The sequence below is a fragment of the Bactrocera dorsalis genome, chromosome 2, assembly GCF_023373825.1.
Source record: "Bactrocera dorsalis isolate Fly_Bdor chromosome 2, ASM2337382v1, whole genome shotgun sequence".
NCBI classification, from domain to species: domain Eukaryota; kingdom Metazoa; phylum Arthropoda; class Insecta; order Diptera; family Tephritidae; genus Bactrocera; species Bactrocera dorsalis.
The window spans coordinates 85,617,506-85,645,408 of record NC_064304.1 but is presented as its reverse complement, the minus strand read 5'-3'; the positions used below and the strand labels follow the sequence as shown (position 1 = coordinate 85,645,408).

Sequence of the window (27,903 nt, the reverse complement as noted above, 5' to 3'; positions counted from 1 at the left end):
AATCAAATCTATGACTCATATTGTACCTTTGTTAGCTCATCAGATGGTCCGATGCCGCTAAGCAGTAGTATTTGTGGTGAATTGACGGCGCCACCGCTGACAATCACTTCCTTTTTAGCGAATATCTTACGTGAGCTGCCATATTGATCCATAACTTCTACGCCAACAACTGTTTTACTGTCGGGCTTGAAGAGCACCTTCGAGGCGGTGGTGTTGAGCAGAATGTGTAGATTGTTGCGATTACGTGCTGGTCGTAGGAACGAACGTGCCGAACTCCAACGTATGCCATTGCGAGATGTCATCTGGGCAATCATAAAACCGGTGGAGTTGCGACCGTTTAAGTCCTGCACCGTGTAGCCTGAAAGTGGATAACATGGGGCTTTAAGTATATGTACACGCATATAAGAAGTTCTTATAGCATATATCACAAAACTGTTCCTCCACTTAAAAGGAGAGCAATGATGTCAAAAAAGTTTACTTTAGAGACAAATGCCCATTAAAATGGGGAAGGGAGATGGTTTTACTTTTTCTATGAATATAATAATTGTACTCACCCAACTCCTCGCCGCCCTTCAATATTGCATACGACAAAGGTGGATTGTAAGGGAAATGTGAAACTGGTAGCGGTCCACCCTTCGCATGCAAGCTCTGATCCACCTGGTCCAATTGTAAATTGTCCTCTGATTTCATAAAGAACGGCAGTACCTCCTCAAATGACCAACCGGGATTGCCCAATGCAGCCCAGTTATCATAATCCTCGGGATTGCCACGTATGTACATCATGCCATTTAGTACCGATGTGCCACCCAAAACTTTGCCACGCGGCCAAGTACAACGCCGTCCTTCTGAGTTTAAACAAGCACTACTTTCTGGCTCGGTAGTGTACGCCCAATCAATACTACTGCCAAAGAAATTCGGGACCATCGAAGGTATTTGCGTACCAACCGGTTCATCGCCACCTAAAATGAAAGAAGAAAACGAATAAAATGTCTTATTAATATTTACTTATTTGACATACGGCTCTTCTTAAAACAATGCATTAGTGGAACTGCTAAATGAATAGAATCGTTAAAATCGCAAATATGTTAAGGCCCAACTGTGCTCTAAAGTAATAAATACAATTTGTACCGATCTTGAATGAAGCTTACTATTTTATCGTGCAGAATATTCCTCCATTTGTCGCGTTCTTTTGAAAACAGAGGAACCACCTAGGCCAACGCTTTATTATTTAGTAGGAAAACTGACACAGAAAAACAGATGAAGGCGTGGTACAACAACAAATTCAATGCTTTTTCGATTGTCATACTCTTTGGGAGAGCTGCATCTCCGGTTGGAATCTATAAAAGTTGTTCCAGGCATTTTAATGACAAGATTTTCTAGATAATAAGAAAACACTTTTCGAGCTGTTTTGACAGACAGAAGGAAAAATAGCATCCAAAACCCCGTTTCATAAGACTTTGAACGGGTCACAACTGTTTAGCATGGTGAGAATTGGTCTGCAAATGTTGATGAAATATGAAATGTTTTTGAGATCGCAATTTAACGACAATTTTATGAAAATTTTCAAAAAAGAAAATCACCTTTTTCAAGTACGCATTATTTGACGTTCTTGGAATATATTATTTAGATTTATTTTAAATGTGTTAATGTTTTTTTAATTTTTTTTCTCTATTCATCACATCATCCACCATTCTTTAGATAAGAAATGAAAAGCGCCGCACTTCCGCAATACTTTACATGACTCAGCATATTTAATTGAAGCTTCACACTCTTCTATTTATAGCCTGAATAATTTGAATTAATCTTATATTTAATGAAATTGCAATAAAACAGTTTTTTTTGTTAATTAATATAAACTTATACAAGTTTATACATTTATTTTCATTAAATTAATTTATTCCAGTTTTTTTACTTTTTCTTCATTCCTTATTAAGCACTTTATTTCAAATGATTAATGAAATCACAAAAATCCAATCCAGTGTCTTTTTGCAATTGAATCATGTCTCGTTTGTCAGCAGTCTCTTTGAGGACGATGTGAAAATTATCTAAATTCTTTGTTAATTAATCGCAAGTGATGAATGGCTGTTTAGTTGAATCAGTACGGTAATTTGGGAATATAAAGGCAGAAATAAAAAATATATTCGAAATAAAATATGATTATGTGTTAAGCGGGCTTATTTGAGTTGTGTAGAGGTTCCTCATTGGTTTCGTCTTCATATAACGGCTACTATTATTTGGCATCTGATTTGTAAAAGTATTTCGGTGCTGACAGCTTAAATCACTACGGTATATCATGTATATTATCGGAAGCTTCTTTGGCCAACTACTCAAACTACTTTACTTTAAACAATCCTAACGATAGCAAGACGGACACCACAAAAAGTTTTTCAACACCTCTTTCTTATCCAGCATCAATGGAAATAGGCTGAGCAGTCAATCGAACAGAAGTCTAACTAATTTTCAAAGACAATCCTGTATATAAATTTTTCACTGATCCGATATCATTCGACAAATAAGAAGTCCTTCAATTTTTAAGCCGCCTTTAATCGAATAATGAAATGTGGGAGAAACTTTTTCAACTTCTTAAATTCTTTTAGTTTTATTTAGTAGAGATTTAAACTGACTATTCAGCGAAATTGGCATCCCTTAATTGAGTCTATTTAGGGCTTATCGGAGTTATATCTCTAAGGCTATTTAATTTTCTACTGAATTATTTTACCGAAAAAGCTAGGCAGAGTAATGCCATTGGACATAGCATTATAGCTTATAAGCTCCGGCATATGGGCCTGAGCAGTACCTCCTAATTACGTATACCCTTAAACATCGAGAAAAGTGGGTTTTGAAATTTCTACGTTCTCTTGCCTGTCGATTCTTTCCTAGAGTAAATTTTAATCAACGATTTTGAGTGTGTCTCATCCAAAAGGTTACCAGTTTTGTAGACATTAATTTAATATTAAAATTAAGGGTGATCCATTTCGAGGTTGCCTACTTTTTTTTAAGAAAAAACACTGAAATTTCAAATTTCCTGGTGAATGTTTATTATCATTCGAAAGAACACTTTTTGGTATTTATTATTTTTTAAGATTATTTCTTTCAAATGTTGGCTGCGGCTACGTCTCAGATGGTACATCCGTTGAGTCCGATTTTCGATGACCCGTTCGAACCTTTGGACTGGTAACTGGTGAATTACACGCGCGATGTTTTGCTCCAAGGCCTGGATCGAAGCGGGATTGTTCGCATAGACCTTAGACTTTATATATCCCCACAGGGAAAAATCTAACGAAGTGATATCACACGATCTTGGTGGCCAATTGATCGCCCCAAAATGTGAAATTATCTGCTCATCAAAGTGTTTTCTCAATAAATCCATGTGTAGGAAATGAAGTCGCCTTATTGAAAGCAAATATCGCCAAGATCACGAGCTTCAATTTCAGACATCAAATAGTCGGTTTTCATGGCGGGATAACGGTCACCATTGACGGATACGTTCTCACCGGCATCATTTTTGAAGAAATATGGACCAATGATTTCGCCAGCCCAAAAGCACACCAAAACGTTGTTTTTTCTGGATGGAATGGCAGCTCTTTAATCTCTTCAAGTTGCTATATTATTTTCACCGCGTGCTGGACGTGGTCTATTCGGTCGAATATTATCCATTGGGTCTAAAGATGGCTGATGGTGTTGCTTTATAGAACGTGACTTTTCGTAATAAAGTTGAACGTTTTGAATGTTGAAATGCCAAACCGTACTGAATAAAAATAACATGACAGCTTGACATCCCTCACTCGTCATCTGTCAAAAAAAAAGGCTAATGAAAAAAGTACCTCTACTAGGATCAGCAGTTATTACGAGTATGAGGTTTGCACTGAGACAGCTTTCTAGTGATAGAGTGCAGAGCAGTAGTTTGTGGCCAATGCAGTGAGACGGCAAGTAAGAAAAGGCTCCGGCCTAAAAGTCCAATAATCGTAGTTAGTAATGCCAAAAACTACCACTTTATTAGTTAGAAATAGAAATAGTCTCATCATCACCTGAACCCTTTTATTATAGCACGTCAAAAAAGGATATTCTTCGGGCCTCTGAGATATTCTCCGAGATTTTCCCAACAAAACAGTTTAAAGCAAGGTTGCCAATACAAAAATAACAACAACGGCTTGAGCGGTGATAGGGAAGAAATTTCAGTTTAATTTTCACAAAGTTTATTTATTACTTTTTTTAATATATATTATCTTATCTTATCTTATCGTGTCTTAATTTATATGTTATTTTTTCGTTTTTGCATAATTTATGAGTGTTTTACGGTGCTTTTATGGTAGTTTGTTTTCAATTTAATTCATCTAAATATTCTTCAATTTCATTTGTTGCCTCCTTACTATCCCACGGTTCGAATAATCATCGCAATTAAGTTGGAAGCTTTTTTGCGCAGTTAACTGTCTCCCCATTTTTGTTGCTTTAAAATCGCTTCTACTTATACTCACCCAATTCCGTATCATTCCAATCTGTTTTTTTGTCGAATGTCTTCATTTAGCTTGCGGTTAAGTTAATGTCAAAGTTGACGTATCGTTGGTGCAATCTTGATTTCAACAAGAAGAATCCAGTTCGCTTTTACCGTTTTTATTTTCACTTTTAACGAATCTTTTATTGTTATTTTTTTCTCATCTCACGCCCACTAATTCGTGCGGCGAAACAGTTCAAAGGTGCTTTGCAACGATTTTCGGTGAATCAATTGCAAGTCGGCACTTTAAAACCCTCGCATTTACCGTTACTTTTTCTTCGTTTTTGATTTTTTCTATTTCTGGTTGGAGAATATCAAATTATGTGGTTAAATGGCGCAATTTTCACGGGTTAATTGCGCGATGGCGTCAGTGAGCCATCTCTAAGCCCTCTGGCTTTTGCAGGGAAACCCAATGAATTCCAGAAATTAGACAATTTCAAAGACGAGTAGCTGTTTTTACATTGCTAAATACACAAAAACATTATCTTTGGCTTTTGTTTTGTAACAAAAGGTACTCAAAAAGGCAAGTGAATAAATAAAGAAATGGAAATCACATAATTACTTTTCACAACAGTTAAGTAAACAGAGAAAATGTGTAAAAAAAGATGACTTTCATAATCATTCATAATCACTTATTTTGGTTAAAATAAATATACTACTTGTCCTACACACACACACATACACACACACGCAAGTAGCTCTTGCAACTCGTCAATGCTGTTGATGAATTTAATGGAACGTTGCAAGTAATTATTTTGCTTCTCCTTTATTTTACACTAAATTAGATACACCAAGCACCGAAGCACCACAACTATTACACATACATACATACATGCATAAATTAGTAATTAATTTTATTTGTAATGAGTTACCGGTTGACCAGTTGAAATTTGTATTTTCAGCTATTTAGCGATTATTGGTGTACGCTCTGATATCAACAGCTTTTAGCGACTATACCTACGACTGGCTACCAGCAATTGACTGCTAATAATTGACGACAATTTATGGCACGCAAAACCTGTTTGGGAAATATTTTGAATTTAGCGCCCGTTGGTCTCATTAAACATATTGATTAATTGAGTACATATGTTTGTTGGTTAGTTGAATGCCTACATGCTCATTATCCACTAACATACCCATTCTGCACTACACCTGTTTTACCGGGTTTCTGACCGCGTAACCTAGTTTCTTTATGTCTTGTTATCCTGTTTTCAACCATGGTTTTTGGAGATATAACAATTTTTTTATTTTAATATTTAGGTAGTTCTAAGCTGGAAACACTATAAAAGATTTAGCATAACTACAATCGAGTATAATCTACCCAAGCGTCACTTGTCATCTATATGTGGATTTCTGTCCTAGCAATGAAAAATAAATATGGGTAATTGAAAAAGACTCTGTCGCATGAGAGGTTCCATGGATCTAGTTTTTAAAACATTTTATTTAGTTTTAATGACGCAACATGTTGCTTAAGTGATCGAAAATAGTTAACAACATGTAAGGAAGAGATAACTAAACATTTCATACTCCCCCCATATAACGATTCCGTTAAAAACTACTAAAAGTGCGATAAATCAATAAATAAATGTGCAAGACTCATTAAATTTTACACCTAAAATGATATAAAAGGATTTTATAGGAGCCGGGCTGAAAATGGGGCGATAGGCGTCGCACCGCCGACATTCCAGTGAAAATCCACGTCTCAGGACCTACCCGACTGATGTAAAACATATTTAGTTTATGATATTATCTCGATATTTCTATGTTTCAGTACGAAAACGAAATCGGACAACAATGACGCCCACTTCTCATATAACATAATTTATCTGATTCTTTCACTCTCCAGTAAGCAAACATTGTCCATGTCAGCCTAAAACTATTTAAATCCCCATATACCGAAAATGTGGATCAAAATATCAATTGCGACCTTTTTTATCGAAAATACATATCTGTAAATCTGTGAGATATATTATAGAACTCTGGAGAGGATTCTTTTTTAATAATGGCTTTCCTGTGAGACAAAAATGTGAAAGATATGGTACTTAAAAATCTTCAGGCAAGTGTTAGAGAGATGGCAAGACAGCTCGACATCTCTCGCGAGTCCATTCGAATGGTTTTGGTGGACATTTTGCGCATGAAACGCGTTCTTGCTCAACTCGTCTGGATAAAGCTGATTTTTTTTTTAAAAAAAGAGTGCAGTAAACAGGTCTTTGGACAATCACATCCGAATGGAGGGAAAAAACGGGCCGAAACCATAAAAGAACCCACTCCAAAGGCGCTCAAAAATCAAGGTGATGCTCATTACCTTTTTTCGATATTCGTAGTTTGGTACATCATGAATTTGTTCCGGAGGGTCAGACGGTCAATAAGGAGTTTTATTTGACCGTATTGAGGCGTTTTCGTGAGAACATCTGTTGAAAATGGCGGATACGGTAGAAGAACAATTCATAGATTTTACACGATAATAATTCACCATCGCAAAGAGCCACAATTGTGACTGAATTTAAAGCAAAAATGAAGTGAGTACCATCGGTCAACCAGCGTATTTACCAGATTTGGCTCCATGTGATTTTTTCTTGTTCCCCAAATTAAAATTGCCACTCCATGGAATCCGTTTTCAATCGATCGAAAAGATGAAACAAAATTCGTTGAAGGCCATCCCAAAAAGTGCTTATGATGAAAAGTGTTTCGAGAACTGGAAAAATCATTGGCATATGTGTATCACATCTGGTGGGGATTACTTTGAAGGCGACAAAATAAATATTGATGAATTATTAAAATTTTGCATTTTATTTAAAATTATTACAAGGAAAAACATTTATTCGAAGGAGTGTTAAATACCCCCAAAAGTTGCATGTTGCTTACAGTGTTTATAGTGTTTGGAGGTACTTTACAAAAACCAGAGCGCCGTTATTATATAAAAAGGATTTACTAAAGTCAGCTGGAATACTTTACGGCCACAATAACCATCATTATATACTTCAAGAAGACAATGCACCAAAACAAAGGAACAGACTCTGTACGCAATGGAGACAAGAAAGCCATATTGTTACTTAAGATTGGCCATCACAATTATCAGACGCCAATCCAGTAATGTTTGGGTTTTAATGAAAGCAAAACTATCAATAAAACATTTAAAATACTTGAAGGTCGCTGCTTATGCCATATGCGGAAAACTTAGTTAGGAGTTGCCAACAAAGATATCAGACAACGCGTGAGACTGGAACAAGTATTAAATAGATGTCAGCTATAATAAAAACAAACATATTATTTCTAAATAACGGGTGATTTTTTTGAGGTTAGGATTTTCATGCATTAGTATTTGACAGATCACGTGGGATTTCAGACATGGTGTCAAAGAGAAAGATGCTCAGTATGCTTTGACATTTCATCATGAATAGACTTACTAACGAGCAACGCTTGCAAATCATTGAATTTTATTACCAAAATCAGTGTTCGGTTCGAAATGTGTTTTATCGACAAATTTTGTTCAGCGATGAGGCTCATTTCTGGTTGAATGGCTACGTAAATAAGCAAAATTGCCGCATTTGGGGTGAAGAGCAACCAGAAGCCGTTCAAGAACTGTCCATGCATCCCGAAAAATGCACTGTTTGGTGTGGTTTGTACGCTGGTGGAATCATTGGACCGTATTTTTTCAAAGATGCTGTTGGACGCAACGTTACGGTGAATGGCGATCGCTATCGTTCGATGCTAACAAACTTTTTGTTTGCCAAAAATGGAAGAACTGAACTTGGTTGACATGTGGTTTCAACAAGATGGCGCTACATGCCACACAGCTCGCGATTCTATGGCCATTTTGAGGGAAAACTTCGGACAACAATTCATCTCAAGAAATGGACCCGTAAGTTGGCCACCAAGATCATGCGATTTAACGCCTTTAGACTATTTTTTGTGGGGCTACGTCAAGTCTAAAGTCTACAGAAATAAGCCAGCAACTATTCCAGCTTTGGAAGACAACATTTCCGAAGAAATTCGGGCTATTCCGGCCGAAATGCTCGAAAAAGTTGCCCAAAATTGGACTTTCCGAATGGACCACCTAAGACGCAGCCGCGGTCAACATTTAAATGAAATTATCTTCAAAAAGTAAATGTCATGAACCAATCTAACGTTTCAAATAAAGAACCGATGAGATTTTGCAAATTTTATGCGTTTTTTTTTAAAAAAAAGTTATCAAGCTCTTAAAAAATCACCCTTTACAAGATTTTTCACAATAAACTCTTTATACACTTTGGAAAACGAAAATTACATTAACAATTTACAAATCTACTAAATATATAGCTACTGATGTGTGCCAGTTCTGAGCCACAAGTAGTCATAGTCCGCCTATATCTTTTCATAGCTTCCTTGTACGGAATATAAAGAACTCGAATCTTTTTAAACGGATATAATTTGTGTCAGACTTCATGGTTTCATACACGAAATACATAGACCGTATATATCGGTCGGTTTGAAAGGTTGGTACGGAACATTTGTGGTAATGTCTGACTAAATTTTTATGAAAATTCCTGAAAACTTGTTCTTCTATTCTTAAGATCTTTTAAATCAAAATTAAGGCTGTGTCATACACATATTAATCAATCATTCGCGAAGCGTTCAAATAATTTACATGAATTTATCCATTATTACTTCCCAATTTTAGATTAAGAACAATTTTTATTTTACAAAAACTTAAATTAATCAAAACCTTAAGGAGGTGGGCTTTTAATTCTCACCTTTAATTCTCAAATGATGAGTTTTGTTTTTATTTTTGTTAATTATGACTTGCTGCTGCTGAATTATGGATGGGCGTACATACGCAAACATTCAATGCCAACTCTAGCACACGCATCACACGCTTCGCGCATTTCCTCTTTACTAATAGTAAAGCACAATGCAACAACAACAAGGTCAAGTACATGAAATCTTCATTTAGTGCGCGAATATGTACGAAATCTTTCTGAGACCAACTATCATGAGAATTGAATTTTTATGTTTTTACTTTAATTCTCTTCATGTTAGATTTATGCATATTTGTTGTTTTTGTTTTAGGCGGACTTTAATTTGTATTTTGTAAAATTTTGGTTGCAATTATGTTGAATATAACAAAATGTTGCGAGTAACTATTAGCAGTTGAGAAATTCAGGGCGCATTTACATAATTTAGACAGTAGCATTGAATTTCTTCGTGAGTGTATAGAATTCTGTAATTCTTCTTTTATTGTATAGCACTTAAGCTTAGAGAACTAGTCAAACTTTTTAGTAGAGAAAAATTTTGTGTAATAATAATATTTTATAATAGAAGTGGTCGTTGAGCGATAAGCTCCAATCTTAAATAATGGGTTTTTCAATAGGACGCTATAAAAGTAGACCGAAAGGGACAGCAAACGAGCTATATTTTCTCCCGCTCTCTTGGTCCCGCTCAGAAAAGAATTAGGCGAATTTTAATATAAAAGCACTCTGGATCTTAGGAGTACCGGCTAGGCTATATGTGGACAAACCTGATGAAGTACATGGAACAACTTTTACTATTTTGATCGCGATCTGCTGTCAACACTGCTGGAACTTTCTTCATTCTCAAAGAACATTGTAAGCATCGAGAATGAACTATAGCATTAAAACTTCATTATAATAACATTAGTGGTTTTAGTGGCTTAAAATGCAGCGTCTGTGGTGGTTAGAATATGTACTCCAATCAATTTGAGTCGAAATGGGATTACTTTCATTTGATTTTTGGTAATTTTAATAAAAATATATGTATGATTAAAGCATATAAATAAATTTTCTCAGTTATGAAGTGTTTGCAATTACTTGTATCTTATTAAAAGATGACATTATAAGACAATTGTGCTCTTGAGCTGCAGCAGTTCACCCTTAAATGTGTGGAGCCAAACCGGTATGTGTCTTTCATAGTAATCAAATAGTAACATAAAGCCTTGAATTTGTAAAACAAATGAAGTGAAGAATAGCAAAATAAGCTGCATCTTACACGCAATATAAAATTCATTGTTAGAAGAATAAAAAATTGCAAACTTAATGTTCGGTTCAGTCATAAATTAGCTACAAAAAATCAGCAATTTACGGTAAACTTGTTTTACAGTAATGCTTGTAATACAAAAGACTTTTTCATTTGTTTTTGATTATTTAGGCCCAATTGCAAGCGGTTCCGCAGGTCACCAAGCTGCCGGCGTTCAAGCGCTTGACCAAAGACTTAAAACACGAACTTGGCGTAGCATATTGCCAAACAAATTTACGACTATAAAAATGTACCCTTACTGCATTTGAATGCCAAACTACCGATTAATTTTGCAAACCATTAAGAATGCATTCATTCAAAGTGGAGGGTCAACGGCGTTATATTTTGCGACTACAAATGGATTCTTAAAGTCGTTGAAATTGCAAACAGATAAAAATTCAAACCAGTTTTTGCACTTTTTGGGACTATATTATATTAGTATGTCATAGTTCATTTATGTGTCTATGTCATTACAGATCTATGATTATTGATTCTGTTAGAAAAACATAATAAAACTAGAATCTATAGATAATATATAGGTACAGTTATATGTATGTACATATGTAAAATAACAGCAACGTTATGAACTAACGGTTCATCTATATATCACGTTCAATATTCATATGAAGTTCGTCAATCGTCACTGGCTTGTTGACATAGACCATAGACTTGACGTAGCCCCACAGAAAATAGTCTAACGGCATCAAATCGCACGACCGAGGCGGCCAATTTACTGGGCCATTTCGTGAGATAACACGTTCAACAAACTTGATTTTCAATAAATCGATTGTGAAATTCGCTGTGTGGCTTGTGGCGCCGGGCTGGTGGAACCACATATTGTCCAAGTCCACATCATACAATTCGGACCAAAAATAGTCGGTTATCAATGAACGGTAGCGAAGAAGTGCGAGATACAATCACAAGCCGGCCCAAAACGCGCACCAAACCTTAATTTTCTCGGGATGCTATGGTGACCCATGGAGTACGTGTGAATTGCTGCCTGACCAATAATGCATATTTTGCTTATTGACGAAGCCATTCAGTGAAGATGACTTTTCGATGAGAATCTTGATAATTTTCAAGTTGTTCTCAGCTTAATTCACGAAAATACGACGTAGGGCTCTTAAAGTTGAGGCTACCGACTCATTTCGGTAGTAAATTTTAATAATTTCGACTCATTGTTGTATCGTATATCTTTCCGTAATAAAATGGTGAACATAACTGAGGAGAAATGTCAGAAGAGCGGGGAAAAATATGGCGTCGTTTGCTGTCTCTGTCAGTCTACTTTTGTAGCTCCCTATTAAAAACTCCTAGATTTTCAAAATCGAATGATACGAGTCCGCTCTAAAACAAGAGAATAATCTAAATCTAAGGAAACGTCCCTACCAGAACGAATATATTTTTAGGTACCTAACAAAGAGCTTTTGTGTTTGTCCTGCTTTCAGTGGTTAGAGACCCTTTTCTATTTTAGCTCCTGATATATTTTTAAACTTTTGTTGATATATGTATTTTGTTATTATGTAGCCTACAAAAAACGGAAAACTACAATGTAACATCTTTGTTGGCGAGAAATTCCCTTTTATGGAAACTTAACTCAGTCATCCACCATTCCATCATTTGTCACTCGTTGCAGCAAATGGTTAGTGATGTGTGCACTTAGTGCTCACTTACGCAACGCACACTTAATACATATACATAGATACATGCAGTATTTATATGTATGTTATACCAACTGGTTTGCCGATATTTGTAAAAAAAAATAAAAATAAAAATCACACGTCCAAGAAAGATATGTTTGCCGTCGTTTAGCAATTTCAAGTATTAATGAGCGGCGACAAGGAATTTCGAAATTCAAATATGTAACATTTACGCCCAAGCTGCCATATTTTAAGTGTTCGATATCCTGTCTGACTAATTTTACCAGCTTGCAATGTGAAACCCCCCTAAAAGCAGCGGAAGAGAGTTGAATTTGATTTTGGAAATATTTCGTTATTTTAAGCATTCTGCTTGGATAGACGTAGTTAAAAAACATATTAAAATGATTTTGCGTAAAAAAATACTTATGAAATGAAAATATTGAAAAACTTGAAAACACTTGTGACGACATTAAATTCGTGTGGTCACTAATTTGTATTTATTAGAGTACGTTTCCGGTGTTGAAGTTGGAGTAAAGTGCATTTGGAATTATTTGGCATTTCATCATGGAATACTAACGCCTGAACAATGTTTACAAATCGCTCAACTCACGACCTCTTACATAGAATAAAATCCAGTTTTGCAATAATTATTCAGACAATAAGAAATTAGCTTATTATGTTATTGTATCTTATCAAAAACAGTGGAGTTTGATTAAATATATTTTTTTTTACTTTTTAAGTATTTTTTTTTTGAATTTTACATTGAATAATTTTTTGTTATTGGAAAAAATGAGTGGTGCTCTTATTTAAAAGAAGTTGTTGCAACTAAAACCTACCAGAACACAAAGAAGTTCCAGTCCAACGGCAATAAATACATATATAAATATACTATAAAAATATCCATGTTCAAATATTTCATGAATATTATATGTGTATGGGTGTTTGTTTGCAGCCATATGCATTGATTGTGACTAAATTTTAATTACGCTACCTAACGTATAATTACACGTGGTACGCTGTTGCATACAACGAGTTTCATTATAATGGGTGCTGAAGTGCAACATTTCGCTTATGCATGTACACTTCTACCAAAACAACAATTTTACACATTTTTACTTTCGTTTGATTTAGCACTTTTAATTGCTTATGACAATTGTCATTTACAAAGCTTAACTTGTCCCACATTTTGAGCGCTAGAGCGGGTTTATTTATTACTCCACATAACACATTATGTAAACTAACTTCACGATCAATTTACACAAAATAAAAAAAATTAAAAATAGTAACTATATATTTAGTATTATACATGTGTATATGTATTTCAAGAAAAAGTGGTAAATAAGATCTATTTAAGTTTTGGATATTTCATGGCGACCGAGGTACAACCACTGGTTAGGTTAGGTTAAGATGTTGGAGATGTGTAATAATCCCAGAACAACTCAAAACAAGAAAAAAAACATTAAGTTCAATTGTACAGAAACTGTAATGCCCTTCACAAATAAAAAACAATACATACAAAAACATGATTTTGATAATTCAGTTTGTATGATAGCTATATCCTAGAGTTTTCCGATGTCAACGTTTCTGGGAAATTAGCAGCTTCTTGAGAAAAGAACCGGTGCAAAATTTCAGATGGATATCTCAAAACCGGAGTGACTAGTTTGTGTATATAGAGAGTAGACAGACAGAACGGCATAAATGGCCGTATACGTACATATATTAAAGGGCCTAGGATGTTTTCTTTTGGGTTCGAGCCAAATCTAATACACCCAGTTCAGTGTATAAAAGCCTTGTATAGCGCCTTGCTACACTCTTTAAATCAATGATTATCATTAAATATTAATATGTTTGTTAAAACTTCTTTTTCACTCAAATATGTCGAATATTGTTTAGAGGTTTTAAGATGGGGAATAGGATGCAATACGCCCAAGCAAAAGAAGAGCTCGCAAACTCTCAAGTAGCCGAGTCACTCAATCAGGCATTAAAAGCGTTTAGAAGCAGCCGCCAGTCGTTTTTGTATCGGTTTGTGACAGCTGATGAAAAAACCGTAAACACGAAAATTATGTGTCAAACCTGGTTAAGTAGCCAAACAACGTCAAACCCGAATATTGATAACGCCAATGCATTATAAGCTAATAATACTATTAATGGGTTACGCTCCCGAGAACAACTCATCAAATTGAAACGAGCGTCTTGCGAAAACGCCTGGAATTTGCCACTAGACAATATACCTTATAGCCCGGAATTTGGCCCTTTGAACTACCATTCGGTCGATGCAGAGCACCTTCACGGTTATATGGTTCATATCAGAAAAGGGTATAAAAATTTTGCTTGATACCTTGGTCTTGGTCGCCAAGCCAACAAAGTTATTTGCGGATGGAATTCACAAATTGCTGGTAAAATTAATGTTAAAGATTTAGGTGGACAATAACTGTTTTATAGATGTGGTTTTCAATGAGACAATTTTGTTCGGTCTTATTTACATTTGTTACTTGATAACAAGTTTAGTGAAACATTTCCTAATGAACAGACTTACTCCGGGACAACGTTTGCAAATTTATCATTTCTGCATGAATGGATAGTTTAATAAACAAATTTTTCGCATTTGGAGAGATTATAATCTACAAGAAAGTGTTGAGATCTTGTTACATTCTCAAAAAGTCATTGCTTGATGTGCTCTATGGGCAGAGACAATCATTTGTCCACATCTTTTCGAAAATAAAGGCGGCAACGCTATCGAGCCATGATTAATGACTTTTCCTTGTCTGAATTGGAGGATGTCTATGTGGACTAATCTAATACACCAAAATTTGTTAAAATTATTCCCGTCCTGCTGTATGGTGCAGAGAAATGGGCGATGACAACATCTGATGAGTCGACATTAAAAGTTTTGAGAGAAATTTTCTGTAGAAGATTTATGGTTCTGTCCTGGAAAAACGACTGACGCGCTGTTGTAAACTCGGCTATAACGGCGTAAGTCGTGTTTGTGCCAATAAAGAAGAAGTTCCAGAGATATAGAGTTTCATCTAAAGGTGGATGTTGCCACGTCCATCTTCTCTCTCTTCTTCAAAAGCTCTTCCACATCATCTTAGTTGTGAAGTTTAATGCTTGTGCCACAGTTATTCAGTGAGTTTTCAACACAACCGATATGAGAAGTTGGTGTGATTATTACCTAATTTTACACATTTTCTCGGAGTATGAAAAGTTGCTAACGAGACATTTTTCAAGCAAGTTAGGCTAAATTTTGTTTTAGCGGTTTGGAAGATACAGGTATCCCTCGAATAACACGGTTAATTGGTTCCGTGTTATTCGAAATCGTGTTATTTGAAATTTAAAAGGTAAAACTTTATAAACGCAATAATTTTTAAATTACATATGTTCAACCACTGTCACTCTCCAAAGATTGATTTGTTTTTCCTTGAAGAGGTAGAGGATCCTTAAATTTCAATTTTTAAAAGGAATTTTCGCGGCTTCGTGTAATTCGAACCCCGTGTTATTCGAGGGTTGTCGCAATTTTTAACCGTGCTATTCGAGATTTCGTGCAACTCAAGTACCGTGCTATTCGAGGGATACCTGTATATACATTGAACCATTTTGGGGGCGCGGCTACGACTATTTTAAATTTCAGTCAACAAATGTTCCTTGTTATTGGAATACCCTGCACATAATTACAGCTCGGTATCTTAATTTAGTATTTAGTTATGATAATTTATAGATTTTCGTTTAATAGCGCTTTGTAGACGTGCCAGGGGTCCGATTACGTCTACCTTCAACAGCGATCTTGGTTGCCAAGAAATTTATTATGTAGTAAGTCTCATAAACGTACCACAATTTCTCTCAAGTTACAGGCGAACTGGAAAGGAGGTTACGTACATACATCCATACATCCATAGAGGTGAAGCTAACAAAAGCGTTATAAAAACATCCTTTGCTTTGGAAAATACTATTACTATTATAGTATAGTCATGTTTTTTCTTAAATAAACGTTAAAATTTTGGCAAAAAACGCAAAAATTTAGTAATAGACCTAAACCTAATTTAAATCTTAGATGAATGTTTTCCAGAATATTCAAATATTCAGCATAAATTAATGTCAAACAGTGTCATTGTGCTACTTTATACCCAAGAGAAAATGGAAAAAATTTCAACGCTTTAAAAGGGTTTTTTTCACGAAGGAATAATCTATATATATAAAAGAAAGTTGTGTTAGTTACACCATTTATAACTCAAGAACGGCTGAACCGATTTGGCTGAAAATTGGTGGGGAGGTAGCTTAGAGCCAGAGTAAGGACATAGGATACCTTTTATCTCTTTATGTTAGAATCCAATACAACTCATAAATACAAAAATTATATTTTAAATCATTAGCATTTGTTCAAAATTCATGTTTGTAAGAATCAATTGAATATATGCGTACAATTTTAAGCAGATTCGTCCTCAAAACTGATACAATTGCTAAGTATTAGGAATAGAAGAAAAGAACTGCAACCAAATATGCAGTGTAATAGATTATAACTGGCTCAATAAACAGGCGCTGAGTACGTGCGTCTCCAGCGTGCATTTTCCAGCCGCCCTTTTCGTCTTTCCACGCCTGAGAACCGCTTCATCATGTGCAGTATACTGGACTGACTGTCGATTGGACTCCAGTGGGAAATGATGGAGCTATGTTTCTATCACCGACGCAAAAATTCGGCTTTATTCCGATTAGAGAGCACTTAAACACTTTTCAGAATCAGATGTTCGTTGTTTTGGTTGTTTTTGTTGGAGGCACCTACTTTACTCATTTCGCCTGCTTTCAGCATAGCAAATATCTTTTCAACGGTGGATTTCCCTATCTATATCTCATTAACTAATAATTATAATCCAACTAATAGAAATCATATAGATGGTAGTAGTAGTAGTATTATCTATGTATCAGCCACAGTGAAGCGTGGACGGGTACTCTAGTTGAATAATAAATTATTAACCACTTTGTGTTTTTTCTTTATTTGCATTTAATTAGTATTATCTACGATATGTCTCCATAAATATTAAAATATTATCTGAAATTTCGTCTAAGTGAATGAAAATTATCACATCCCTAAGATAAAATATGAATTCAATAAAATCTCAGCAATACTTTTTTCGATAATCTACTAACCACAAATCATTATAATTTATTTCATTATCTATATACATATAATGTGTTGGTTTTCTTAATTGTCTAAAGCATACTATATCTCTTATCTGATTTGTATTGTTACATGCAATCTCTTATATATAAAGCCAACATAATTCGAATCAACGTGTTCTTATCGTTTGTGGGCAATCAGTTATTGCAAAAAACCGTTGTAAAGATTTTGATTATACTTTGTTATGTACGTATGTATGTGCATGTAAAAGTATTTAAGCTGTGCATTTAAATGAGCAATTAATCGACTTGTAAAAGCATATGAACAACTAATCTAAATTTTACTAGTAAATTGCGCGCTATTAAGGCTTTATTTTACGCAATATGTGGACATATGATAGGGTGATTCATTTCGAAGTTTCTTACTTTTTCATTCGAAAGAACATTTTTTGACATTTATTGTTTTGAAGATTATCTATTTCAAATAGTGACCGCAGCTAAGTTTTAGACGGTCCATCCGTTGAGTTCAATTTTCGTTTGAGCATTTCCGCATAGCCTTTAAACTTTACTATACATATCCCCCCAAGAAAAAGTCTAGTGCTGTGATATCACACGTCAGGCCTAAGTTTTTCCATGATTAAATTTCAAACAATATATGAACGAAGCATGACAGCTTGACACGACTCACGCGTCATCTGTTAAAAAAATGCTAATGAAAAAAGTACCACTGCTTGGATCACTCTTAGACTGTATACTATGGGAAGCCACAAGCAAACAAAATGAGATTTGGACATATTGAACCGTAAGAACAGCAGGTGTCATAATGTGATTTATTTGTTTGTTTATTAGCTATTACTTTATTGACATTTGAAAAAAGACTTAAAATGTCAAATGGTAAAGAAATCTGACAAGTTTATCAAAACGAATCTTTTAAAAAGACCTTTAGAATTTCAACAAATAAGGTGACTAGACCCAGCAAAACTAATACATATATTTATCAAAAAGAATCAAGTTCTGAGAAATCAATCTTTAAATCGCAACAAACAAAAAAATGTGACAAATAGTTACAAACGTATCATTATACTATAAAATATCACAGTTGTATTAAATAGAAGAACGATTACACCCATTAAAACTCATGTGGTAAATTACAAAATTACAATCACATTACGTTCACTTAAGTAGCATGCGCAAATGCAAACGCTAAATTTTATGTCAAAACTCATATTTATATTCATATCATCAAGTTGCCGCCATAATTATTTGAGCAATAAATTGGTCAACACTTACCTGCCTCGATGAGCAACACTTTCCATTGGGGTACCTCCGAGAGACGCGCGGCAGCAACCGCACCAGCCGAGCCGCCACCAATCACAATAAAATCGTAGTCATAATCGGGCTCCGAACGAAACTGTCGTATGGGAAAACGAATAAAAAACAAATATTTATGTAAATAAAATGTCACTAATGGAAACTTTTAAAAAGCAATATCATTGTAAGGAGTCTCATATGAGACTGGAACCGATATGAATCAAAATTGTTCAAATTCACTCTTACTATTACTGAATTTCAAGATCTATCAGTATACGTATGTATACCTAATGAGTTAGATGGTTGTTTACAGTCATTTTGTGACTATGATGTTAAAGGATGTTTCTTGTGAATTTTCGGTTGCTAAAACCCCTCAAATACCACACATCAGTAGCAAATATTTCCTTCAGATTTCTTGAGTGGTGTAATGAAAAATACCAAAAATCGGTCGAAGCCACACAACTGTTTTATAAACCGTATGCTGCTCCTTTATGGCTCATTCATATAGAATCACTGTTTTGTTTAGAGAGAAACACTAAAAGCAAAGCATTCGTTCTGGCATGCCTTTTGCTCTCCTCGCTTTGTTGTTAAAGTAAGAATTGTCTTGAAAAGCAAGGATAGTTGTATGTGAATGAGCTATTATAGCGAGCGCTAAGCACATTGCGTGATTATATAATAAAGAGTTTTTAAAAATGTGGTCTTCAAGAAGAAAAAAAATGCTTATAATTATAAGGATTTAGCTTTGTTATAAGGATGAAAGTTAGCGCTGTGGTCTTAAAAATTATCGCCGCGACTAGCTCGAATAAATTCCAAGCCAAGAGTCCGAATATTCGACCACTTTTCAAACAAAATTTAGCGTTGGTTGTGCATGCGTTGGTTGTGCATGCAGCGCCGTCTTGTTGGAACTAAAGGTCGTCCATATCAGCATCCTTCAATTTAGTATTAACGACTCTTTAGTGTTGCTCATTGACTGTAAAAATATAACTGGCTTTATTCTTGAAAAATATGGTTTTATGATTCCTTTTGGCAATAGAGCACACCAAACAGTGACTTTTTCACGATGTAATGGCGTCTTAGTTCGTTTGCCATGGTGGTCATCAAAAGTGCGGTGTCTCATCTAAGGCTGATTGTTATTTGTGATTGGGTGCGTGGCGGATCCCAAACCCAGCGCACAAAACTGCGAAGGGGATGTTTCGCCTTCTCACTTTAGCTCGCCTTCAAACGGAAGTTTTTGGCTAATCAGAGGATACTTGCTCTAGGACCGGAAGTCCTGAGTTGCTAAAGAGTTTGATATATTCGAAAATTTTACGAAAAACTGCGGCGACTAACAGAAGGTTTCAAGACCGGAGCATTCTCTTATAGAACCCAAGAAGGTGATCGAGTAACCGATGCCTAGATCATACTATAATTATGGAAGGAACACTTATCCAGCCTGCTGAGCGACCAGATAATCACCATGTGGAAAATATCCGTGAAAAGAAAATCGACACACTCCACCTATTCGTCGATTTCAAAGCTGTTTTTGACAGAAAACTAATACGGCTGTGTAAACTGACGTTGAGCAATACTAAAAGCTCCGTCAGGATCGGGAAGGACCTCTCCGAGCCGTTCGGTATCAAACGAGGTTTCAGACAAGGCAATTCCCTATCGTGCTTCTGGAGAAAATAATTCGAGCTGCAGAACTCTTTTGGGAAGGACTGTAGAGCTGCTGGCGTACGCCGAGTTCTGCTTTCTCCAGACTGGATAAAGAAGCAAAGCAAATACGTCTGGCAGTGAACGAGGGCAAGACGAAATATCTCCAGTTATCAAACAAACAGTCGTCGCACTCGCGACTTGGCTCTCACGTCACTGTTGACAATCATAACTTTGAAGTCGTAGATAATTTCGTCTATCGTGGAACCAGTATCAACACCACAAACATTGTCAGTCTGGAAACTCAACGCAGAATAACTCTTGCCAACAGGAGCTACTTCGGACTGAGTAGGCAATTGAGAAGTAAAGTTTTCTCTCGACGAACAAAAACCAGTCACTCATTATTCCCGTCCTGCTGTATGGTGCAGAGGCATGGACGATGACAACAACTGATGAGTCGACGTGACGAGTTTTCGAAAGAAAGGGGAATATCGCATTCGATAGAATGGTAAGCTGTATGAGATATTCAACGGCATTGACATAGTTCAATGAATTAAAAGATAGCGGCTACGCTGGTTAGGTCATGTTGTCCGAATGGCTCCAGCTCTGAAAGTATTCGGCGCAGTACCCGCCTGGGGAAACAGAGGAAGAGGAAGACCTCCACTTCGTTGGAAAGACCAGGTTGAGCAGAACCTGGCTTCGCTTGGAATCTCCAGTTGGCGCCACGTAGCGAAAGAAACGACTGGAGCGCTGTTGTTAACTCAGCTATAATCGCGTAAGCGGTGTCTACGGCAGTAAAGAAGAAGAACGGCGTCTCAACAATGGCTTGTGAATTATCATCACTCGATATGCGACAATTTTGTTTTCAATTAAAAGTAAGCTTCATCGCTAAACTATAGTAAATCTTGTTGTGAACATCGAAATCGGTAGCCATTCGTTCAACTTTAATTCTTGCACTGGAATTTGTACGCGTGCAAACCAATATTCCTCATAGACTCATTTAGGTTTTCTTCGACACTCTGCTCCATAACTGCAATAGCGCTTCTATACGGCGTCTCTGAGGATCCACTATTTCCGTTTTTTGGGTGAAGAAATTATACAAATTGCAAACGTTTTTCCGGAATAATTCTGCTCATTATAAAATGGCAAACGAATATTTGTATAAATCAAGTAACAAATGTCAAAAAGACTCCGTTAAAAGTATTGCCTTATGGAAAACCGCACGTCTAAAAGCCGTTATTTATAATTGGCAAGAAAATTCAAATTAATAAATCTATAAAAATCAGCTTTAGTAATTAATTGTAACAAACTGGTTTCTGCTCTATAGCGTAAGTCATATAATCATAACTTCAAAGACTAATAAATAGTTCATTGCCGATTTACAATACATGAACTGTTTAATGAAATGGTTCAGAATCTAGTTAGCACACGGCTTCTAATAAAGTTAGTTCAGCAAACAGTTTTGTTTTTGCATAAATTAAGGATTTAGACAGTAAGAGGGCACGTGCTCTTATTTTGCAAAAGTTAGAGTTTATAATGTATTTGACTCATACGCATCCACATTTAGACATATAGAATCTTCTGGAATATTTCAACCTGAGGCCCTTGCTATTGCGAAAGCCGCGGAATTGGCTTCTACGAGTAATACACCTGTCAACGTAGAGTCAACATCTACGTATCGCATATCGGCCAGAGGTGTCTTGTGAAGCAAGACGTCAGTGCAAAGTGTTAACACCTTCACTTCTTCTAAGTAGGTGACAGACCACAAAAGCGTCGAGGGCAATGAAATTGTAGACTATCCGATGATCTCGACAGAAGCATGGTAAAGAAAATAAAAACTCGATCGAACGAACAACCTGTGTGTAAAACTGCAAAAGTCATGTGCAATACGGTAGATCGGAAGTACACAAAATTCCTATTGGCACTCGATTGAAGAGACCGTAGAAACATGATGGGATTACTAAATGGTCCTTGACTAGTAGCGACACATGTCCGCAGAATGGGACTGACAGATCGAGAAGACTGTCTCAAATATCTAGAGCAGGGCACCAGATAAGCAATAGAGCATCTCTTGTGCACTTGTCCGCATAGGCAAGATTGCGATGTAAGCATCTGCAGTCCCCACAGTATGATACTCTGGAGGATGTATCGATAGTGAGGCCGCAAAGTCTGTTAAAACTGTCGACAAGCACAAGCATTCTAAAGGATGACTACTCCTCTTGGACCAAACAACTGGACTCCTTCAGATATCGCAAAGGATCAAAATTGATCTATGCGTGGCTTATTAGCCTACCAGACCCTAACCCAACCTAACCAAATCTTTATTGGGACCAACACCTATATATATGTATGAATACAAGAAAGATAAAAGTTCCACAACTTTAAAGAAATTTGTAGAAGTTTTCATCAATGAAAACTGTAAGTGAAAGAAACTACTGAATACAGCAAAAAATATTAGTCGCCATTTAAATAATACTTGTGCGCTTGCATTTACATTTCATGGTTATTGCTCATTTAATTAGCATGTTTTGACTTACCCTTGGCGTGGCACGGCCACAGGGATCCTCGAGATCACATTGCGAGCGTATGAACACCTCTAGCAGACCCATGAAGAGCATGAACGCGCTGCCGCCACAAGTGGATGCTAATGTGGGACCGGTTGGCACGCTGACCAGACAATCGCAACGGCCGGTTGACATATTTACGGCTTGTTGTTGTTATAGACGAGTTAATTCTTTTTGTTTTTGCGTTGGTTTTAGCTTGCTTTTGAAAGTAAAAACTAATGTTGCACTCTAATGCACTTAGTGCATTTGTTGTTATTATGCCACACTTGTTATTGCTTTGTTAGTGGTAAGCCTCTGTCTGCACGTTTCTGATCAATTCTGCACGATCCAGTTTCGGTCGTATGTTCTTGTTGCTTGACCTGTAAATAAGAGCGTAAATAAAACAACAATTTTTTATTTGAATTTGTGGTTATAGAGTAACGGTGCAGCAGAGATGAATGATCTATAATATTCCCTCTCAGCATATTATATATAACTATTATAAATATTAGTCAAAGTAGGTTGTACTAAGTTTGCGGGAATTCGAACGTTTCAGGTTCGGTCATTTATATTATTTTAATTAATGTATATATTTGGTTCCAGAAAAGCATCTTGGTTCAGGAGAAAAAGTTGAGAAAATTCGAAAAAAAAACACGTGCTAACTTTTGTTGTTGTTGTTGTTGTTGTTATAGCAGCAAAAAAATTCCCGAAATAGTTTCAAGGATTGGTACCGAGTTGACAGTATTTTACCGCATAAAAATCCGGGTCCGTTCCGGTTATTTTGATCCGACTGTCGTAGGAGTAGACAAAATATAGTAACCCAAAATTTGAAGCTAGCGGAGCCAAATATTTTTGGGTTACTATAGATATTTTTAATACTATACAAAAATATGACTGATTACATTAACTTTATTTAAATATGCTCCAGAACATGTTCCCATACAGTTTTATGAAGATAACTCACACACTGGCCGACATATTCGACATAAAGTCTGCTAGAATGACGAAAATCATTATATAAGGTATAAGCGAGCTGAGATAATTCGTCCAATAATATCAAAAATTTTTGGAATCAGGCTATAGTATATCCAATATTAGAATATTTTTTCAGCACAGAATGATTCATATTCAATATCTATCGAAAATATGTAATAAATTAGAAAATTTTGATATCAGTGAAATAGCTTAGTCCATATCCTCACCTAAATGCAAATTAACGTAACAACATTTTCGAAAATTTACAGTGGCGTGAACGAAACCCGAAATAAAATGCAACAAGAGTGAAAAAACTTATAATATTGGTTAAAACTGGTTCATAATGAGTGCAGAACCTTAAAATGTGGGACATACATACATATGTAATATTATGTATGTGAGGAAAGTTCTCTGATTGCCATTCACTTGGGAGTGGCCAGAAACGATTCTTTTACATGTGACTCAAGCAGCTCACGACTTCCGGTCTTTGACCAAGTATCCTCTGGGTAGCCTAAGAACATCCGTTTGAAGGCGAGCTAACGTGAGAAGGCGAAACATCCGCTGCATATGGTTGTGCGTTGGGTTTGGGACCCGCCACGTAAAAAAACACCCCCAGTGAATAGTCATAACCAGCCTCGGATGAGAGACCCCTTTTGATGACGATCATGGCAAGGACTAAGAATTGAGGGCATGCACCTGGAATGTCCGGTCCCTTAACTGGGAAGGTACCACTGCCCAGCTGGTTGATGTCCTCGTGACAACAAAGGCTGACATCACCGCCGTCCAAGAAATGCGCTGGACGGGACAAGGACAGAGACGAGTAGGTCCTTGTGACATTTACTACAGTGGCCATATAAAGGAGCGCAGGTTTGGTGTGGGATTCGTGGTGGGAGAGAGACTCCGTCGCCGAGTACTATCATTCACTGCGGTGAATGAACGTCTAGCCACAATCGGCATCAAAGCGAGGTTCTTCAACATATCGCTGATTTGCGCCCACGCCCCGACGGAAGAGAAGGACGATGTGACCAAAGATGCCTTTTATGAGTGCTTGGAGCGCACTTATGTGAGATGCCCCCGTCACGATGTAAAAATCGTGCTTGGCGACTTCAACGCCAGGGTGGGCAAAGAAGGTATCTTTGGTACTACGGTCGGTAAATTCAGCCTCCACGACGAAACTTCCCCAAATGGGTTGAGGCTGATCGACTTCGCCGGGGCCCGAAATATGGTTATCTGTAGTACTAGATTCCAGCATAAGAAGATCCATCAAGCTACCTGGCTGTCTCCGGATCGAAAAACTACCAACCAGATCGATCATGTTGTGATAGACGGAAGACACGTCTCCAGTGTTTTAGATGTGCGTGCGCTCCGAGGTCCTAACATCGACTCGGACCACTATCTTGTTCCAGCTAAGATTCGCACCCGCCTCTGTGAAGCAAAAAACGCACGCCAACAAACACAAAGAAAGTTCGACGTCGAGAAGCTGCAATCACAACATACAGCCGAACGATTCTCTACTCGGCTTGCACTCCTGCTCTCTGAGAGCACTCGTCAACAACTCGGTATAAGGGAACTGTGGGACGGCATTTCAAACTCTTTACGTACAGCTGCAACCGAAACCATTGGTTTTCGGAAAGTGCAAAAGAACAGCTGGTACGACGAGGAGTGCCGTGTCGCAGCGGAGAGAAAACAGGCTGCCTACCTCGCAACGTTACGATCGACCACAACACGTGCGGGATGGGATAGATACCGAGAGTTGAAGAGGGAAGCGAGACGCATTTGCAGACAGAAGAAGAAAGAGGCCGAAATGCGTGAGTACGAACAGCTGGATAAGCTGGCCGACAGGGGTAATGCTCGAAAATTCTACGAAAAGATGCGGCGGCTTACAGAAGGTTTCAAGACCGGCGCATACTCCTGTAGAACCCCCCAAGGTGATCTAGTTACCGATGCCCAGAGCATACTTAAATTATGGAGGGAACATTTCTCCAACCTGCTGAATGGCAGTGATAGCACAACACCGGGAGAAGGCGAACCCGATTCCCCAATCGATGACGATGGAGCAGACGTTCCATTGCCCGATCATGAAGAAGTTCGAATAGCAATTGCCCGCCTGAAAAACAACAAAGCGGCAGGGGCCGATGGATTGCCGGCCGAGCTATTCAAACACGGCCGCGAAGAACTGATAAGGAGCATGCATCAACCTCTTTGTAAAATATGGTCGGACGAAAGCATGCCCAACGATTGGAATTTAAGTGTGCTATGCCCAATCCATAAAAAAGGAGACCCCTTAATCTGCACTAACTACCGTGGGATAAGCCTCCTCAATATCGCATATAAGGTTCTGTCGAGCGTATTGTGTGAAAGATTAAAGCCCACCGTCAACAAACTGATTGGACCTTATCAGTGTGGCTTCAGACCTGGTAAATCAACAACCGATCAGATATTCACCATGCGCCAAATCTTGGAAAAGACCCGTGAAAGGAGAATCGACACTCACCACCTATTTGTTGATTTCAAAGCTGCTTTCGACAGCACGAAAAGGAGCTGCCTTTATGCCGCGATGTCTGAATTTGGTATCCCCGCAAAACTAATACGGCTGTGTAAACTGACGTTGAGCAACACGAAAAGCTCCGTCAGGATCGGGAAGGACCTCTCCGAGCCGTTCGATACCAAACGAGGTTTCAGACAAGGTGATTCCCTATCGTGCGACTTTTTCAACCTGCTTCTGGAGAAAATAGTTCGGGCTGCAGAACTCAACAGAGAAGGTACCATATTCTATAAGAGTATACAACTGCTGGCGTATGCCGATGATATTGATATCATCGGCCTCAACACCCGCGCCGTTAGTTCTGCTTTCACCAGACTGGACAAGGAAGCAAAAGAAATGGGTCTGGCAGTGAACGAGGGCAAGACGAAATATCTCCTGTCATCAAACAAACAGTCGTCGCACTCGCGACTTGGCACTCACGTCACTGTTGACAGTCATAACTTTGAAGTTGTAGATAATTTTGTCTATCTTGGAACCAGCGTAAACACCACCAACAATGTCAGCCTAGAAATCCCACGCAGGATAACTCTTGCCAACAGGTGCTACTTCGGACTAAGTAGGCAATTGAAAAGCAAAGTCCTCTCTCGACAAACAAAAACCAAACTCTATAAGTCACTCATAATTCCCGTCCTGCTATATGGTGCAGAGGCCTGGACGATGTCAACAACAGATGAGTCGACGTTGCGAGTTTTCGAGAGAAAAGTTCTGCGAAAGATTTATGGTCCTTTGCGCGTTGGCCACGGCGAATATCGCATTCGATGGAACGATGAGCTGTACGAGATATACGACCACATTGACATAGTTCAGCGAATTAAAAGACAGCGGCTACGCTGGCTAGGTCATGTTGTCCGGATGGACGAAAACACTCCAGCTCTGAAAGTATTCAACGCAGTACCCGCCGCTGGAAGCAGAGGAAGAGGAAGACCTCCACTCCGTTGGAAGGACCAAGTGGAGAAGGACCTGGCCTCGCTTGGAATATCCAATTGGCGCCACGTAGCGAAAAGAAGAAACGACTGGCGCGCTGTTGTTGACTCGGCTATAATCGCATAAGCGGTGTCTACGCCAATTAAGAAGAAGAAGAATTTGAAGTAGTGAATCGTAATTAATAGGATACTCAATTTCGAATTTTTCGATGATACGTTATTTTGCATTTTAGGTGACGATATATACTTATAATAAAAAATAAAGTTCGACTGGTGCGTTAGAATCTGCTATCTTCATCGATTGTCTAGTGATCATTTCATGATATTTCATTGATTGGAAGTGAAGTTATTGCGTTTTATGTAAGTGTCAGTATGTTCGTGTTATCGGTGCGAAAATGAGCTTTGAACAAAGAGCCAACATTAAATTTAGTTTTAAAATTGGTACAACTTTTACCGAAACGTTTCAATCGATGAAACAAGTTTATGACGATGATTGCCTATCCCGTAGCAGGGTGCACGAGCCCTGAGCCAATCAAAATCCGTGATCGCCGGAAATTCCATCGAAACTGTGAGTAAATTCATCAAAAATCAGCCGAAATTATCATTGAAATTCATGGAAGTGGAATTAAACATCTCCAAAACATCGACTAATATTGTAGTATTGTGACCGAACATTTGGGCTTTCGAAAGGTGTGTGCGTGGTTTGTTCCGCATAAATTGACTG

At 37.4% G+C, this 27,903-nt stretch overlaps 1 protein-coding gene across 2 annotated transcripts in view; it reads right to left on the bottom strand.

Annotated features, from left to right (window-relative positions):
• The window catches only part of LOC105222689 (glucose dehydrogenase [FAD, quinone]), a 52,661-nt gene that overhangs the window by 933 nt on the left and 23,825 nt on the right, over nucleotides 1-27,903 (bottom strand). For both annotated transcript variants that reach the window (XM_011200113.4, XM_049449188.1), the window contains exons 2-5: nucleotides 22,731-23,116; nucleotides 18,541-18,661; nucleotides 555-959; nucleotides 27-358 (exon numbers count right to left, since the gene is read on the bottom strand). In XM_011200113.4, the coding sequence (XP_011198415.1) occupies nucleotides 27-358; nucleotides 555-959; nucleotides 18,541-18,661; nucleotides 22,731-22,892 (1,020 nt within the window). In that variant the 5' untranslated portion in view covers nucleotides 22,893-23,116. The remainder of the gene's footprint in view (nucleotides 1-26; nucleotides 359-554; nucleotides 960-18,540; nucleotides 18,662-22,730; nucleotides 23,117-27,903) is intronic.